This window comes from Dromiciops gliroides, chromosome 6, assembly GCF_019393635.1.
Source record: "Dromiciops gliroides isolate mDroGli1 chromosome 6, mDroGli1.pri, whole genome shotgun sequence".
NCBI lineage: Eukaryota > Metazoa > Chordata > Mammalia > Microbiotheria > Microbiotheriidae > Dromiciops > Dromiciops gliroides.
In genome coordinates this window covers 237,831,451-237,851,413 of record NC_057866.1, presented here as the reverse complement: position 1 = coordinate 237,851,413, position 19,963 = coordinate 237,831,451, and the positions used below count along the sequence as shown (strand labels likewise).

General features: G+C 37.0%; 1 protein-coding gene across 2 annotated transcripts in view; it reads right to left on the bottom strand.

Annotated features, from left to right (window-relative positions):
- SMARCAD1 (SWI/SNF-related, matrix-associated actin-dependent regulator of chromatin, subfamily a, containing DEAD/H box 1) overlaps window positions 1–19,963 on the bottom strand; it is a 100,458-nt gene that overhangs the window by 59,681 nt on the left and 20,814 nt on the right. For both annotated transcript variants that reach the window (XM_043970072.1, XM_043970073.1), the window contains exons 3-6: window positions 19,233–19,410; window positions 16,413–16,563; window positions 12,009–12,072; window positions 4,069–4,169 (exon numbers count right to left, since the gene is read on the bottom strand). In XM_043970072.1, the coding sequence (XP_043826007.1) occupies window positions 4,069–4,169; window positions 12,009–12,072; window positions 16,413–16,563; window positions 19,233–19,410 (494 nt within the window). The remainder of the gene's footprint in view (window positions 1–4,068; window positions 4,170–12,008; window positions 12,073–16,412; window positions 16,564–19,232; window positions 19,411–19,963) is intronic.

Below are 19,963 nucleotides of genomic sequence, written 5' to 3'. Positions count from 1 at the left end.
ACCCTGCTCACCTTGGCTTTCTATCACTTCATGCCTGGAACCAGTGACCCACTGCTTGTTCTTCCTCTTTCAAGTCTCTTCTCATTCCATTTCTGAGTTGGTGTATTTTCACTAGCTGCCCCTACACTTGGAATTCTTTCCCTTCTTGCCTCTGCCTCTTAGTTTCTCCTCAAGTCTCAGTAAAAATTATACCTTCTAGGGGCAGCTAGATGGCACAGTGGATAGAGCACCGGCCCTGGAGTCGGGAGGACCTGAGTTCAAATCCGACCTCAGACACTTAACACTGTATGACCCTGGGCAAGTCACTTAACCCCAATTGTCTCACTAAAAAAAAAAAAAATTATACCTTCTGCAAGGCTTTCCTCCCAGTATTCTTTAATGTTAATGTCTTTCCTCTGGGAATATCTCCAATTGATGCTGTTTATACATGGTATAAACATGACAAACATAAATATATTTATCTACATATGGGTTAGTTTGCATGATGTCTCCTTACCCCACACTTAGAGTGGGAATTATTTTTGCCTTTCTGTATATTGCCAACAGCACGCTGCCTGGCACAGAGTAGGTGCTTAATAAATGAAATGATATGTATTAAGAGCCTACTACTTGCCAGGTACTGAGTGGAGGATGGGGGATACAAAGTAAGAAAAAGCAAAACAAAAACAAAAACAAAACCACCTTGAAACAATCCCTGCTCTTGAGATTATCAATGCCCAGTGTTAAGAATGCCCCACTGGTGAACATCCAATACACCACACATATAAGCCAGTCATCCCCCTAAAGAATTTCTACTCACGTCCTTGTCTTGCACTAATTAAATCTACTCTTTCTTAAACACTAGCAGCTAAGATAACCTTAGTGTATCCAAAATAGACTCCCCACAAACTAAACTCTCCTTCAAACTCTGCTATTTCTTTTAAGGGCACCACTGTCCTTCCAGGTCACCCGGTCTTGCAATCCAGTTCTAGCTGTGGGTTCCAACCTTTGTTTTGCCACTAACTACCTATACTGCATTAGACAAGTCATAATCCTGAGGTTCCTCCTCTGGAAAATAAGGGACTAGGACAAGATGATCTCTAATATACCTTCCCAATGAACAGGGTCAAAGTACACTCCTGATAGCCTATATTAATAATAGGCACATATGTGTACATACATATTATTTATATTATGTTATAGTATTATATTCATTCTATTTCTAACAAAATGAGATTTAATTCAAAGGTAAAGTGTATATATATAGACACACCCTATCAATTAAAAGCTGCATTTTGATTTTACATGATAGATAATTTGGAGAAAGGTACAGCCATCTTAGACCAATATAAGAGGCTGGTTTTTTTCTCTATTTCATATGCAAGTGAATGAAGCAACTAAGAGTATTCAGACTGGAGAGCATTCAGGGATGATTATAATTGTCTTTGAGTACTTGGAGGGGTGTCATGTGGAAGAGGGATTAGACTTGTTCTTTTTAGCCCAAAGGGTAGAACTAGGAGTAATGTGTGGAAGTTGCAAAGAGACAAATTTAGGCTAGACATCAGGAAAAAACCTCTTAACACTGAGAACCAAGGTTAGGTCTCAAGGTCAGCAGTTTTCACTAATTTGGAGAGCTTTAGGAAGAAACGGCATATCCACTTGTCAGCTATGTTAGAGTAGAAATTTCCTTCAGGTGTGGATTGTACTAGAAGGCCACCAAAGCCCCTGATAACTCTCAAATTTTGGGATTCTGTGAGCTGTACTCTGACTTATGAATATCAGTTGTCCAAGAGCTAGCTATCTATTTTATACTATATTTCTTGTCTTCCAAAACACCTAGATTAGTGTTGGTTTCAAATAGTATAAACTGGGGCAGCTAGGTGGCGCAGTGGATAGAGCACTGGCCCTGGAGTCAGGAGTACCTGAGTTCAAATCCGGCCTCAGATGCTTGACATTTACTAGCTGTGTGACCCTGGGCAAGTCACTTAACCCCAACTGCCTCACCAAAAAAAAAAAAAAATCAAATAGTACAAACTACTACTTGACTTAAAATATAGATATAAATGTGTATTTCTCTCTACATATCATTCTTACATACACACAGAGCAGGAAGTTAGGAGTATTATCAGAGATTGTTAAATTTAACATTGCTTTCCAGAATATTTGAGAAATCCAAGTTTCTGGAGAACAAAAGAATCTAATGAAAAATAAAATAGGAAATCATTAATTTTCCAAGCATTAAGAGGCAAACTCAACAGACTATTAGTCCTAATCATATCACTTTCTTAAACCTTGGGGGTGGGGGTGGGTGAGGGAAAAGGGGAAATTCTTGTTTCAAAATTTAATCATGATCACAAATAAAGAAAAAGTTAAGTTTACCTATTTATTCCATTCTTTGATTTGACTAATTCCACATACCAGTGACTCAAAAGAAGCTACAAATGATATGGGAAACAAAGTCTGGCTACACATCTCAACTGATTAGCTATCCTTCAAGAGAAGCCTTTACACAGCCTCAGCAGCATCCATTTAAAAAAAAAATATTAATGAGGGGATTAATGGTTATTTAATGATGTAATTGGTACAACTCAGCAAATCATTCTTAAATGTAGGTCAAAAAACTGGAGAGTACGACTGCTATTTTTTTGATCAAGACCCACAAAATTTTATTAACCCTTTGATAAGTGTTTTCTAGAAAGGAATGAAAGACCTATAGACCCAAAATTCAAAACTAATTTTTTATAAAATAAACAGATGGGACTTTCTAATAGTGTGCCTAAAAATATTTATGTCCTAACCAGGTCCCTTGTTTTCCTAACTCATTGAAGATTTCAAAAAGACAAAGCAGACTTTAGATGACAATTTTCCTTCATCACCATACACTGCATGCAGTTAAGACTGAAGTGTTTTTCTTTTCTACACAAATTTTACTGGGATGAAAATAAAAGGATGCATGCTAGACTTTGTTGTATATTTTGATCTCAAGATATTTTAATCTTTTTAAAAAAAAAATTAACCTAGTGTGTCCTATGATTAAAATCATAGGATCAAATTGCTATTTTCTTATCTGACAAGATACCTTTTAAGAGTTGATTTCACAAGGAATAGAACAATTTTATTTTCAGAGTACTGATGATAAAGCATGGTCCCTACCTTGAAAAAGGTGATAGATTTAAGAGGGAAATATTTTCCAACACTGAAAAATGTGGAAAATTCCTTTGCTTGACTATGTGTATTTGTCACGGAAGTTTTATCTTTTTTTCAATGGGGGAACGGAGCAGTAAAGAGAAATAGATCAAGTAGGGGGAAAATGAAAGGACCATTGCGGCATCTTTCTTTAATGCACTGTACAGAAGGAAGATCAGAAGGAAGTACAGGACACTGATAAACTTAAAGAGAAAAATGAGCTATACACAACAGAGATCTAAAGTTTCATTTTCAAATGTATAATCCTTTTTCTGTTCTACTATATATAGAGAAATGCCCATTTCATTTGATGTTTGTTGAGTTCAGAACAAATTTTAAAAAAGAATACAAGTTTGAAGGTGTTAAAAGCCTTACTTCATAAAAGTTTGTTAAACCAAATAAAAGTTATCAGGTATTGACTGATATTAGAAACATAGAAAAGTGAGACATTCAAAACACAATGACTGATTAATGAGGAACAGCAGGAATACCATGTTAACCCTGCTACCAGCTCTTTTATAATTAAGATATTTGATAAGTAGGCTTCAGAACTTTTTTCAAGGCTCAGACTACTATGGATCATTCCAAAAGGCTTTTCATGCATTCAAAGTAACTATATGAAAAATTATCCCAAAGAGTATTTATTGAAAATGAACAAACTGTTGCCATGTTTCTAACCACAACAGGTCTTCAAAACATCTTGTAACTCAGAATACTGGTAGAACACTAAACAAACAAATGAGCAAAAAAATACATGGCGGGAAAGGGAAAACTTTCTTATGTGATTATTAACTAAAAAGGTTTTCTAAAGAATTAGCTCATTTCAGACTTGGTATGTTGTCAAAAATAGCATCAGCTGTAATAGTGTTCTGAGCTAAAACATATGAGTAAAGGATAACTTACAGGATTGAATCGTTTCCTTTTTACAGTTTGATCATCATCATCCTCATCATCTTCAGAGGAGTATGAGGAAGATGAGTCTAATTTTCTTTTCCGAGGGATACCTTTAAGAAACAGAAAAACCACACTAAAACCTTGTAATGCTACAGCAAGACTACACAATGAACACTGTCAAACACGAGTAAAATCCCATTACAAGTAAGGGTCTTCTATAGTAAAGCTATTTCCCTCTACTAGAAGATGGCTCAAAGTAACAGACAATACAATGTTTTTTCTAATTCCTGTCTACTCTTAACACTGTTGGCCAACCGGCAGTCCTTCAGTAATACAAGTTCGTGTAAAGTGCCTGAAACAAATGAAAGTTAAAAAGCCATTTTGAATTGTATGTACGTGTGTATGTTTGCATACATAGTTTAAGTTGCTTTTATAACAGAGATAAATGAAGTCACTAACCAATTAGTAATGTATTTCAAAATGTTTAAAACTAAGAACAGAACACTATTATGATACTGATAAATTTTAACTTCTATCTTTTGTCTGGGTAGGTCTTTATAAAAATATCCTATCTGAAGTTCTTGACCTCAATGGTGAATTAATAAAGTGAAAAGATGAGTTACAACAGACATCAGCAACACATTCTACTTCCATGCCTTTCCCCCTACTTTTGGGGGCCATTTTCTGGCTTATTTCAGAGTTTGTGTTTTCTTGGCTAGAATCCAAGAATAGAAGCATGGAGAGATGAAACATTTGAAACCCAAGAGCTTCCCGATAAAGAGATCAGATCAGATAAGGAAAAAATCTTTTTTAAGTGGGGAGAATGATAGAAGGCTGCACAGAGGTATTTGAGCTGAAGGATAGGCCAGTCAGTCCTGGATAGGAAACAGTATGAGCAAAATCACCTAAGTTGAAAAGCACAGGATGTATGATGGATGTATAAAAAAAGACAGAAAGACAAGTTGGAACCACACCATGAATGCCAGAAATCTGGGCTTCATTTAGTAAACAATAAGGAAAGACTCTAAGTTTAATGAACCGAAGGTTTCTGAAGAGCAGACTGCCATTATTAGGCTTGTGCATGAAGGCAGTTAACTTTCCAACAATGTGTAAGATAAATTGGATAAAGAGATGTGCTTAGAAGCTACTTCAAATGTTGTTCCTTCATTCTCTAAGAGGACCATGATATTGGAGTAATGCCATGACTTTCAGTGAGCTGGATTTAAGTAAGGGGGGGGGGTGTGTGTGTGTGCAAACTCATTCTCATCTCCAGAGCCATCTGAGTCCAGTGGCAAGATATACAACAGAATGACTGGAGATGGCCCTGGATGTTTAAGCAAACAGGATTAAGTGACTTGCCCAGGGTCACACAGTTAGTAAGTGTCTGAGGTGAAATTTGAACTCAGGTCCTCCCAACTTCAGGGCCACTGCTCTATCGAATAAGCCACCTACAAGCTACTTCAATAATTCACTGAGGGTGGATAGTGGCAGTAAGAATGGTAAGGAAAAGAGAGATGGGAGAGATGAAACCGGGACCTGGACATATGAAAGAAGTATAGAAGAATCAAGGATTTCTCAAGTTACTGGAATAGATGAGTGGAGAATGGTAATACTATTGACAAGTATTAAGTTCAGCAAAGGAGCAGAAGAAAGCTTGATTATATAGTAAAGATGTAAATAAAGCTTGAGATGGTGAGGGATATGCAGGTGGAGAATCAGCAAACAGTGGAGAACATAAGGAAAGAAAAGAGGAAGGGGCACAGAGAAGAAGTAGGGAAGAAGGGGAGAGAAAGCTCTCTCAACACGGACTCCAAACAACTTTCAAATGAAATTTCGAGGGTAAGAGCCAATGAAAGGTCAGGGTGAGATAACTTTTTCAGCCTCAGAAAACTTAGGAATTCAGCAGATTGTGGAAGCTCTCAGCCCAGAGATGATATGAGGATGGGACAACTGGGTAGAAAGAGAAAGAATATAAGGGACTCTTTTCTGGCACTGATTGGCAAATCTACCGCCCTTACACAGTTCTGGGTTGCAGTTCCAGGTGCCTTGCACCAAGGAAGAGCTTTTACAGTAGAGGGGGCAATGCTTGAACCTCACTCTCATTGGAATTGTTTCAAAGAGTGAAGAATATATATACATACTCAGCTGGATATAAAAATGTTACTTACTCAGCAGGGAGATAGGAGAGCAAGGGGATAAGAAAATGGGTAGGGGTAAATGAAAAAAGGGGAGGACAGTTTAAGGGAGATGGTGGTTAGAAGGAAAATAGACTTTTGAGGAGAAACAGGATAAAAAAAGAGAGAAAAGAAGAAACAGAAGAAAAAGAGAGGGAAATATATGGAGGTAAACAGGAATCATAATGTGAATGGGATGATCTCACCCATAGAACAGAAGCAGACAGCAGAACTGATTACAAACTAGAATCCAACAACATGTTGTTAACAAGAGACACACTTGAAACAGAAGAAAATAAAAGGCTGGAGCTGAATCTAATAAGCTTCTGCTGAACTAAAAAAAAAAAAGGTAGGGGTAACAATCATGATCTCAGGCAAAGAAAAATAGATCTAGTTAAAAGGGATAATCAGAGAAATTACATTTTACTAAAAGGTATCACAGAAAATGAAATATCAATTTTTTAACAAGTTTCTCTGATAAGTCTCAAATATGTACTAAGTATAGAAATGGGTCAAATGTATAAAAATAAGTCATTCTCCAATTGATAAATGGTCAAAGACTATAAATAGGAAGTTTTCAGAAGAAATCAAAGCTATCTGTAGTCATATGAAAAAATGCTCTAAAACACCCCCCATTGATCAGAGAAAGGCAGATTAAAACAACTATAAGGTAGCAGCTCACACCTATTAGAAATGACAAATGCTAGAAGAGATGAGAAGAAAATAGAACACTACTGACTGCTAGTGAAGTAGTGTACTGATCTAACCATTCTGTAGAATAATTTAGAACTAAGCCCAAAGGACTATTAAGTGAGCAATACACATTGACCCAGAAATACCACTACTAGGTAGGTCTGTATTCCAAAGAGATCGAAGAAAAAGGAAAAGGACCTATTTGTTCAAAAATATTGATATCAGATCTTTTTTGTGGTGGCCAAGAATTAGAATTTATGGGGATGCTTATAAATTGGGGAATGGCTGAACAGGTTGTGACATATGATAGTGATGGAGTATTAACTGTGCTGTGGTAAATGATGAGGTGAGTGGTTTCAGAAAAACATGGCAAGACCTATATGAAGTAAGAAAATCAAGAGATCACTGTGCACAGTAACAGCAATATTGTAATGATGATCAACTGTGGAAGACTTGCATACTCTGATTAATACAATGATCCAAGACAATTCTGAAGGAGTCATGATGAAAAAATGCTGTCTACCTCCAGAAAGAGAATGAACTGAGTGTAAAATGAAGTATAATCTTCTCTTTTTTTTTGAAATATGGCTCATATAGAAATGTTTTGCATGATTTCACATGTATAATTGCTATCATATTGCTTGCTTTCTCAGTGAGTGGGGTAGGGAGTGGGAAAGAAGAAGAGAATTAGTAATTCAAAATGTAAAAATACTAAAAATAAATAATAGATTGAAGATAAGAAAAAATAGAAGTAAATGGGCAGAATGAAGTAAGATAGCATCCTCAAGGTTTAGAGGCACAAACAGCAGTTAAAAGGGATCATAAAGTGTACTGAAGACTGACTCCAAGAGTGAAGGTCAGTGATACAACCAATACAGAATCACTGAAGACAGAAAGTAAGATCTAAATTTGCTAATAAGCGCTATGTAATTCTATATGAATTGCTCTTCTTTCGCAATGGGGCACCTAAGTTTTCACTTTTGCCTCATAAAAGCAAAAAATAACACAGGTCCTAGCTGTGTTAAACCAGAAGCACCATGTTACAATGATCTATCAAAATTCACAATTGGAAGAAATATGATATGCTGAATGGTCAATTTTCAGAATGTGGTACATGGGGATGACCTTTTAAAAAGCAACATTTTGAATGAAATATTATAGTGATGGCGGGGCAGCTAGATGGCGCAGTGGTTAAAGCACCGGCCCTGAATTCAGGAGTACCTGAGTTCAAATCTGGCCTCAGACACTTGACACTTACTAGCTGTGTGACCCTGGGCAAGTCACTTAACCCCCATTGCCTGCAAAAAACCAAAAAAACCAAAAACCAAAAAAAAAAAAATATTATAGTGATGTTATATAAGGAGATGGAACTGTCAAATTCTTGAAGCGTTTTTAATACAACACTTTTCAGAATCATATGTAATCACCAGGAGCTCTAAATAAGCCCTCCCCAGGCCCTGCAATGTGATCTTACATGAAGCAAATTTATCTTCCCTACCATAAGTTCGTAACATTTCTTGCAAGATCAGAGAAATTCTGACTTACCAGGGACCTTATCTAAGTCATTCTCATATGCACCTTTTCACTTGCCAAGCTCAAGAGTCTGTAGCACAATCAATACAAGAACCTGGATTGTTTAATCTCTAAAACCTGCACATAGCTTTTGTGTGTTGTATTTCCCATTAGATTGTGAGCTCCTTGAAATTAGAAACTGCCCTTCACCCCCCCACACCCGTTTTTATGCATTTCTGTCTATCCCTAGCACTTAGCACAGTGCCTGGCACATAGTAGGCACCTTACAAATGCTTCTTGATAGAATTATCTAGTGTTCATTGCAATATACTGATTCCTTTGAAGAATATTATAGGCTCTTGCAATAACCTAATTAATGTACTGAGATGTATATACTCCTGATATTTGTGTGATAAAAAAAATTTACTATAGGAGAGTTCATCTCTTCTTCACCTAATCTACTGAATTCCTTTTATAAAAAGAAATGTATTTCTTGAGGCAAGAAGGCAGGTGTTCAGTGACATTTCCATGTCTAAAAAACATGCCTCAAGTCAGATAATTTATGCCAATTCACGTAGACATGCTTACTCCTGCCTAAAAAGAGCAAGAGCTGTAATTGTTGTTAATAAAGAATTTTACCGCCTTAAACATTGACTCTCAGAGCAGTTTAGGTAATGGTATGGTGCGTGATTTCCCCAAGTACAAAAAAAAAAGTTGACTAAAAGGCAAACACTGTAGCATACAAAGTTCAAAATTATTATTTTAGTATAAAAATGTTACAGCTGAACACTCAGAACTTTACTTTAAAAACACTAGTTGCTACAACTAAATCACAGTGCTACTTAGAAAGAGCGTAATCTCTTTATATGAATAAGCCTATACTTTTTTTTTTTTTAGTGAGGCAATTGGGGTTAAGTGACTTGCCCAGGGTCACACAGCTAGTAAGTGTTAAGTGTCTGAGGCCAGATTTGAACTCAGGTACTCCTGATTCCAGGGCCGGTGCTCTATCCACTGCGCCATCTAGCTGCCCCAAGCCTATACTTTTAATGAATTCTGAAAGATTGATGACCACACTATACCAGTCCAGTGTTTTCTACGGGAGGTCCATGCTGACAAGACACAGCAATATTTTACCCCAGGTAGAAAAGCCCTTTTCAAGTTGTGTTGTGCTCCAGGTTAGTCAGTTCAGACTGGCTGCTTCCTTATTGCCCACAAACATGTTCATGTCTCCCTAGTCCTCAAAACCCCCTTCCCTGCCAGCATCAACCCGTATCTTTCCTCCCTTTTGTTCCAAAATGGCTTGAGACGGGCATCTAAACAGGAGCTTCCGCTTCCTTTCTTCAGTCTCTCTGTGACTCTCTAACAGGCTGGCTTCTTGACCTCACCATTCAATTGAAGCCACTCTCTGAACATTACTAAGCAATTTTTAGTTGCCAAATCCAATGGTCTTTTTTCAATCCTCTTCCCTCTTGACCTCTCTGCAGTCTTTGATACTGCCTGACAGTATCAAAGAAAAGCCCACTACTTTCTTCTCCTTTATACTTTCTTCTCTCTAGGTTTTTGGGACACTACTTTTCCCAGATTCTCCTCCTATCTATCTGTACATTCTTTCTCCTGTGCTGGATCTTCATCCAGTTCATGCAACTGTAGGGTCCCCCACAGCTCTATCCTGGACCCTTTTCTCCTTAACTTTTTCAAGCCATGATCTCATCAGCTCTTGTGAATTCAGTTATACCTTAGTATAAGCCTTCATCTCATACCTGGATTACTACAATAGCCTGCTGATTGGTCTACTTGCCATAAATCTTTTCCCACTCTAATGCATCCTCCATTCACCAGCTAACATGATCTTCAGCAAGTACAGGTCTAACCATATGACCCCCTACTGAATAAACTTGACTCATCACCTCCAAGAGCAAATATAAAATTTTTTGGCATTCAAAGCCTTTTACAATTTTCCCACCCTTATACCTTTCAGACTTTCTCTTCCCCCATATAACCTGTGATCCAGTGACACTAGTCTCCTTGCTGCTCCCAGAACTAAGACTTAACTCCTGGCATCTTCATCTCTACCTGCTGGCTTCCTTTCAGTAACAGTTAAAATCTCACCTTCTGCAGGAAGCCTTTCCCAATCCCCTTTAACTCTAGCTTCTTCCCTCTGTTATCTTCAATTTATTGTGTATATATCTGGTTTGTACACAGTTGTTTGCTTGCTGTCCATTATACTGAGTGGGCTCCTTGAAAGCAAGGAGTCATCTTTTCCCTTTCTTTGTATCCTCAGTGATTACTGAAGTGTTTAGTACATAGCAGATACTTAAATAATGTTTGCCTAAAATCAATGTTTTGCTATGGACTATAATATATGTAATTTGTTTATGATGACCAATATCTAAAGGTATTTTATCATACAGCCCACAAAGCACCCATCAAGGCTTGAAAATTTGTTTTACTTCTATTCACTAAAAATCTTTTTAAAATGTCATGTGCATTATCCTTATGTAATGAGAACAGAAAACAATCTGGGTTTGATGATTTCTTAGTGTTTCAAGGTCATTATGCCAAACATCAATCTGAAATGCAGAAACAATGAAAGTATAAAACATGACCTAGATGTGTCTTGGTCACCTTTCTTGCTTTAATAATAAGTATCTGGAAGCAGCTTGGTGGTGCAGTGGATAGAGCACTGGCCCTAGGGTTGAGGACCTGGATTTAAATCTAGCCTCACTTACTAGCTATGGAACCCTGGGCAAATCACTTAAGACTAATTGTCGTCACCCCCCCCCCCCCAAGTATGGGACCACGGGAAGTCACTTAACCTCCCTGGGCCTCAGGCCTCGTTTTCTCATCTGTAAAATCTGAGCTTAGTTTAGATAACCACTGAGGGTCCTTTATGGCTCTAAATCTATGATCCAATGAGATTGTTTTCTTTTGATCTACATCTTTTTGCATAAAAACCCAGAACATTTGTGTGCATACGTACTCAAACACACATATGTCTATATGTTGAAGACGTGAAATCTAAGACTAATTGCAGTCAACTGAGGCTTTAATGTGATGAGATTTCCCAAATTCCCCAAATTGCTGAAAGCTAAAGAGGACACTAGAAGAATAAATTCTTACAAGAAAATGAGAAAGGGTTTTTTTTTTTGGCGGGGCAATTGGGGTTAAGTGACTTGCCCAGGGTCACACAGCTAGTAAGTAAGTGTTAAGTGTCTGAGGCCGGATTTGAACTCAGGTACTTCTGAATCCAGGGCCGGTGCTCTATCCACTGCGCCATCTAGCTGCCCCCGAGAAAGGGTTTTTTAATGCAGACAGCTGATGAACAAAATGCAAAATTATTGTTTTGAGAACACTCAAGTTTTAGAGATATGAGATGAGTTTGACTTTCTGGAAAACAAGAAACAGTCAAGTTTTTTTTAACGCAAAAGCTGAGACTATGAGTTTAAGGAGTTGAAAGTAACAGGTTTCTAAAAATGGCAACTGCTGGCCATGATAGATCCTGTTAGAGAAAAGCACTTTACTCCTAAACAGTTTATTAACTGACCAAACTTAATAGCAAGTCAAACATACCTTCACCAAACATCAATAATGCAGCAGCTATTGCTCCATCCATTGTACTTGTTGATTCAATCAACTGATTAAAAAAAAGAGAGAGAAAAAGTTAATTGTGAGAATTAAGCAAAAATCCTAAACCAAATATGCCCAAAGGGTTATAAAACTGTGTATAACTTTTGATTCAGCAATACCACTGCTAGATTTTTATCCCAAAGACATCCCCAAAAGAGAAAAAGACCCATTTGTACAAAAAATATTTATAGCAGCTCTTTGTGGTGGCTAAGAATTGCAAAACAAAGAAATGCCCATCAATTGGGGAATGACTAAACAAGCTGTGATATGTGATTGTGATGGAATATTATTGTGCTATAAGAAATGATAAGCAGGACAATTTAAGAAAAGCCTAGAAAGACATATAAACTGATGTATAGTGAAGTGAGCAGAACCAGGAGAACGTTATGCACACTGACAGCAAAACTGTTCAATTAAGATCTGTGAATAAACAAAACCAAAACCAAAAAGAACTGTGAATGACTTAACTATTCTCAGCAATACAATGATCCAAGACAATCCCAAAGGACTAATTAATGATAAAGCATACCATACACCTCCAAAGAAAGAAGTGATATTGATAGAACACAACTGAAACATGCTATTTTTCACTTTCTTATCTTTTATTGGAGTCTTCTTATACAAAATGACTAATATGGAAATGTTTTACATAATTGTACATGCAAAACCTATATCTAATTGCTTACCACCTCAGAGAGGGAAGAAGAGAGGGAGGAAAGGAGGGATAGAATTCGAAACTCAAAACTTTAAATAAAGAAGTTTATTAAATAAAAGGAAATTACAGATGCATCAAAGCAATTAAATTTTTGTTGAACTGGAAAAAAAATCCTAAGCCAAGATTATTACGTAATAGAGTTTGAGTTATTTAATGAATAAACATCACAGAAAAATAAGAGAAAGGAATAAGCATGCCCAAAGCTTTGGGTTTACTCATTCCTGACACTTTTTCAAAAATGTGAGGGGAAAAAAAAGTTCAGAAAGAGCCATTCAGTCCCCAATAATTTAGGAAGCACTTTATTATGTGCTAGACGTGCTGCTACTACTATGCTAAGTAACGGGCGATACAATAAAAGGCAAAAAAAACCCCTAGACCTCAAAAACTGCCATCTTTACTTTCTACTACCTTCGTATAAGTTAAAACTTGCCACCTAGCTGCCACACACACACAGATATTTGAAAAAGAAAATTTTTTTTTAAATCAATAATCAGGGCAGCTAGGTGGCACAGTGGATAAAGCAACGGCCCTGGATTCAGGAGGACCTGAGTTCAAATCCGGCCTCAGACACTTAACACTTACTAGCCGTGTGACCCTGGGCAAGTCACTTAACCCCAATTGCCTCACTTAAAAAAAAAAATCAATAATCCTATTTTTTTCCTGATCATTTAAGTATTTCAATGTACTAATTTTTCACATAGGATCACTGAATTTTGAAAAAGGAAAAGACCCTTATAAATAACTATTGTGCTATCTCTTTACCTTACAGATGAAGAAACTAGACCCAAAGAGATGAAGTAATTTGGTCAGTCACAACAGAGCAGAGACTTGACCAATAAGTGTTTTTCCACTACACCAAACTGATTCTAAAATCACAGTTAATGTTTTAGACTTAAAAGGCTCAACATGTTGGATTTTCTCTTTATTTAGCTACACTAATATTAATGGTAGGCCTTTTATAAAAAGTAAGATTTATCTGTATACAATAATCAAGATTCAAACTGAAGTTCTGACCTCTTCCCCAACTAGTTCAAACTCGCCATGTTCAACTTTAGGATTGGTCTTAAGCACTTCTTCTGTCCTAAATGCCCATGGTGTAGCACCATCTTCTCTTCTTTGCAGAGCTAGAGAACACTTACTAGACCATCAGATTCAAGTGATTTGCTAGTCTTGTAGAACTGCTTCTTTTCCTTCTCTTTTGTTCTTTATTATAGGAAATGGGGGAGAGAAGTGGAAGGGATTTATTTGGAAATGAAGGTGACATAAAAAGCGTAAGAAAAAAAATTATGAGTATAATCAATTCTGTTTCAATCTCATAAATCAAGCCTTTTAAAATACCTTTAAAAGATACTGAAACCTATCAGCTTCAAAAAAAGCTACAAACTCAAATTTTCTACTGGGTCACCTTGAGTAATTTTCTACTTGTGTAAGGCATTTTCCCCTTTGATTTAATATTTTTTCTCCCATTACATGTAAAAACAATTTTTAACATTCTTTAAAAAAAAATTTTGAGGCAAATTCTCTCCCTCCTTCCCTTCCTGCTTATTAAGAATGCAAGCAATGTGATGTTATACATGTACAGTCACGCAAACATATTTCCATATAAGTCATGTTGTGAAAAGAAACACAGACCAACCCACCCCCCCAAATTAACACCAAAGTAAAGAAAAGGTATGTTTCAATCTGCATTCTGACTCCATCAATTCTTTCCTCTCCAGATGGATAGCATTTTTCATAGTAAGTCCTTCAGAACTTTCTTGGATCATTGTATTGTATTTTTTTTACTTATCTAAAACTTTCTTGTTGAATGCCTAATCATTGTGTGTATATATCTTATCTTACTCTTATCTACCTACCTACCTACCAACCAACCAATCATTTATCTATAACATTCTTCAGCTAGAGTTCCTAAGGCACTTGGCCAGGTCCCTGGGACCTGAGTTCAAATCCAGCCATAGACACATACTAGCTGTGTGACCCTGGGCAAGTCCCTTAACCCTTATTGCCCTGACCCCCCCCCCAATCTCACTTGATCGTCAAATGAAGGCAGTAGGTCTATCGTTTTACAGATGAGGAAGCTCAGGCTGTCAGAGGACAAAGGACCTGCCCACAGTCACAAAGCTAGTACATGTCTGAGGTAGGATTTGAATTCTGGTCTTCCTAACTCCAGGCCCAGCACTCTATCCAACACCATCCTGTTGCCTCCATGACTGACTCTGCTCTTTCATCATATCCATTATCTTATCTTTAAAATGAAGAGTACTTTAAAGAAACTGTCTTGATAAATGATAAAGCGATAAAGATGATCAGATATGCACAATTCACCAAAACCCATCGTTACTGCCACAAGAATAAAATATGCTTAAAAATTCTGTGTGAACTAAAATATCGCCCACTAAAGTCTATTTATCTACCAACAAACTATAAAACTAGAAATGGAAAACAAAACAAAACACAAACACCTAATAAACCAATATATACAACCTTGGCAAGGAAGGACAAGAGGCCTGGACCTTTATTATGCTTTATACTATTGTTTTCCAACACATCAGTCATGTAGGAAGCTGCAGCTCATGAAGAAATTGACTCTGAAATCTTTAGCAGTGCTGCCTCTGAGCCATTGCTGCAGCATCCCTAACTGGCCAAAGATAAGACTGAGGTTACCATTCTTAGGGCCAGCAGGAAGGTAACACTGCTGGAACCTGAAAAAAGTTACAGTAACAATGAGACAAATCTCATCAAGGTGAGCTTTGACCCCCTCCACATCAGCTCCACCATCACCTTAGTGAATCAAGTCAAAAGAAGCAAACAAAGTTGCTTTACTTCTCCATATATCTATCACACTGATAGAGGCAAAGCTAGGAGTCATTAGTTCTTCGGATACAAAGTCAGGGCTTTCCCTACTACACTGCAATATATTCCCTGCCTAAGAGACTTCATTGACATATGCTTTTTCTTATAATGATTCCTAGGACCACAACTTTTGAAATGTAAGGGGGATTTTCGATGGAATCTAGTCGGATGCTATCATTTTACTGATAAGGAAACTGAAGCCCAGAGAAGTGAAATGACTTGTCTAATGAGGGTCACCTAGGTAATGAAATCGCCACCTAACTGGGGTGGAGGCAGGGTGGGATGAGGCGCTGCTCTCACAGAACTACCTGGCTATTCCATCCTCATAGCCAACATCACCGAGCCAGGTGTGCCTGCAGGGGAGGGGCAAGTCACTAATCCCCCAGTGCTCCGAGGTGTACAACAGTCAATGATCAAAGTCTGTCGTTGCTGTTTCTCACCAGGTTCTCTATAACAGTGAAATCACAGAACTGGACCAAACAAGAATAACACATAAGCCAGAAATACTTGGGATTTGGGATTCCCCCCTGCCTAGGTACATATAACATGAGATATTTATCTTTAGACAAGTGCATTACTGGCATTTATTATTATACAATATTGTATTGTGTGTTACAATAACACATTATATGTTACATGATGGATATTTGCCCCAAATACAAGTTAATAAATTTTACTTTTTTTGCCTTTCCAAACATAAGATAGCTAAAAATGGTTAGCAACAATTTCTAACAGTCATAGGAGAGGCCTTTTTTTTTTTAAAGGAAACCAATTGTCACCTTAATTAAATCACTGTCACTTCCTTGTGGAAACAGTTCTTTCAAAGTCTGAAGCTTTGCATCTTTAAGGTCTTCCAACTCTGAGATATCATCATTTCTTTGTGTCACATCAGGATACTCTTCGGTTTGTTCATCTTCAGATTGCTCAGAACTGGTATTTTCAGGAGAGAAGACATTTCTATTTATTCAAAGTGCTGCTTCAAACAATAAACAATTATCTATTAACGGACTATTATGTGCCAAGCACTGTATCAGGTACTGGCAATACAATGAAACATGATAATGGGGGATAGAACAATAATAATTACAGGTATACAGAGAATAAATGTAAAGAGAATACAAATAAATGCAAAGTAGTTAAGGGTTTAAAAGGGAAGGCACTAGTAGTTGAAGAAATGAGTTTTCGCTATAATGCATTCCATAAAAAATTTAAAAAATTCTTCTTTGCCAATATTAAAATCAGTCTATACTCATGAGAAATGTGATAAGAACTTTTCATAAATTAACAGTTAAGTGTATAAATCAACATTCCCCAGATGTAAACACTATCAATTTGTCTGTCTATGAGGCCTACAGAACTCTGCTGTATCTTGTCTCTCAATCTTCTTTCCCTCTGAAAACTGTTCATTGGAAATGGACTCTGCACTATGACCTGTGCTGTCTGGTTCCTGTATATTCTCCTCCTCTTCCCCTCAAGTTCACTATATAAAATGCTTGCTGTCCTAATGCTTCTGAGAGACTATGATGGCAGGATTTTTTTAGAAGAGAGAAGGATAAAGTCTTCCAAAGTGACTGAGGATTTCCTGATTGACTGAAATGTTCACTCTGAATGTCCATTTCATTCTGAATCACTGACAAAAGAAAAAGACATTATGCCTTCATGGGGTGGTGGAGGACAAGGGGTGTGATAGCATTTAGAACTAAAGAATAGTAAGACTTTGAAAGAATCCCAGAGACCATGTGGTCCAAACTCATTATTTTTCAAGAGGCAACCAAGGCCCAGTGAATTTCCCTAGGTCAGCCTATCATTTGCTACAAGTAGCTTCATTCTTAAAACAACCACAAATCATCTTATTTCTCTTTACCTAATCAATTAGTTACATAGATCTAAAATGTATAATGGACTAAATGTGATATCTGGGGGTCATTTATCTAAAGAAGGTGGGCATCAAACACTGGGTCAGGAACATTTCCCTGTATATAAGAACGTTTCTTTAAGGAAATCAGATTTCCTTATATAATATGAAATGTTAAACAACTAAGAAAAACATCCTACAAAAATAAGACATGTAAAAAAACTTTTGGCCAAAATATTGCCATTATTTCTTTTCCTGTGACAGTTATTTCTGCTTCTTAGTGAACACAAAATGACAGCATCTTAGGGTCATCCCGTCTAACTCTTACCCACAATAAAAATCAAGTCTACAACATCACTCATAGCTAGTTTTCCAGGCTCTGAGATATGAACAACTCTGGTTAGACCTCTGGTACAGACCTCTCTACTATACTATTTTAGATCAGCCCTATTTGGATCTATCTCTTCTTAACTTTCACTGCTGAGTTCTGCTCTCTACAGAATAAGCCCAATTCTTGTGGTCTGTTATTTTTATATGATGCCCTCAGGCCAACAAACTGTTGTCTATTATAGAAAAAGTAAAAAAAAAAAAAAAAACGTCCTAAAATAAAATTTACAAATTTTCATTTGAGTAGACAAGTAGACAAATAAAATACATTAAAAAAAAACAAGTAACAACCCCAAATATCAGATTTCATAATTGAAAACTTTTCTCCATATAGAAATATTCCCTTATCTAAGAATTCTTGAGTATTTTTTAAAACAATCATAGAGATTATATTTAATAAAAAATTATTCAATGGACATGAAAACCTAGCTTTTCTTAGAATTAACTGAAGAGATATCCTAGTTTACATCAACAACAACAAAATATATAAATTTGTGTGTATATACACCCCCCCCTCCCAATTAATTCAAATGAGTATAACATGACCTGGTATTATCACTTTGATGCTTTGCTAAAGAATGACTATTACTGTGCTTATTTTACACACCACAGAGTGAAATAAGTACCTATAATGTTCAAGCTAACTAAATAAAAAATTTACTTATAAGCTCCCTATAAATAGAGAGTTAGGGGGCAACTAGGTGGCGCAGTGGATAAAGCACCAGCCCAAGATTCAGGAGGACCTGAGTTCACATCGGGCCTGAGATACTTGACACTTACTAGCTGCATGACCTTGGGCAAGTCACCTAGCCCTCATTGCCCCACCAAATAAAAAAAAAGAGAGAGAGTTAACTTTCTTCAGAGATGCATGAAACTCCTAGAAAGCAAAATTTGCGGGTGGCATAGCAATGCATGTACATCTGCAATCCCAACTACTGGGGTGGCTTGGGATGGTATCTCTAGAGTTCAGGAGTTATGAGCTGCAGCAGATTAAGCTAATGAAGTGTCCTCCCTAAATTTGGTATCAATATGAAGGCCTTGGGAACAGGTTCCCTTAGGAAGCGAGAACTGGCCCAGGCCAGAAAAAGAGGAAGTCAAAGCTTCAATGTGGATTAACAGTAGGATAGGAACTATGAGGAGCCCCTGTATTTGCATTCAGAGTGAGGTAGGGAAATGCAATCTTTAATGCAAAACAAAACAAAACTGAAATTTGATCTAAGGTCTATCTTAAACCAAAGAAATGGTCAAACTAAGAGAAAGGAGGACGAGTGTGGCACCTGGATTATTCATAAAATAATGTCACTTAAAAAGTGGACTGTAAATATTCCATAATTGTAAAATAAAATATTCTACTTACACTATAATCACTGGTTCTCTTTCAGACTTTTGGTCTTGATTTATATTGGAACAATTTGGGGAGCCAAAATCTTCACTGTCAGAAGATAAATCAATAAACTGTATTCCTTTTTGATTCCTGAAATATGATACACTTGACTTTCTTTCAGGCTCTGGAGTTTCTGGTACACTGGAATCTTCTGTATGAGGAAGAAAAGAAAATTATTTAAGGACATTTAGACTGCAAAGTTTAAATTGCTATTTATAACAAAACGAGGCATTAGTCATTAAAATCCCAAGTCACTATTTGTGACATCTGGCAAGTAACTGAGACCATTTCCTCCTCTACAGAATGAGTGTGTGTGCGTGTTTGTGTGTGTGTGTGTGTGTGTGTGTAGATTATTTCCAAAGGTCCGCAAGAGCCTTATTATTTATTAATAATGATCAAAATACTTCTCAAACTTCACTTGGCTGCTTCTCTACTAAAATAGAAATCACAAAACTTGTGCCTATCACAAAAGATTTTTGCCACAAGTAAAACTGCAAAACTTGTCCTTGAAACCCTCCCATTTCAGTACCACTCTTCTACCTCTTGGCACCTATGGTACACTCCAGTGTCCCCAAATCATCCACTACAGCACCTCATCAACATCCCGCCTCCCAAATTCTCAGTTCTTATTTACTCCCCCTTCCTTACACTGAAAACTCCTAATCCCTCCCTTGTGACCTCTTCACCTACATCAAAACTTCACT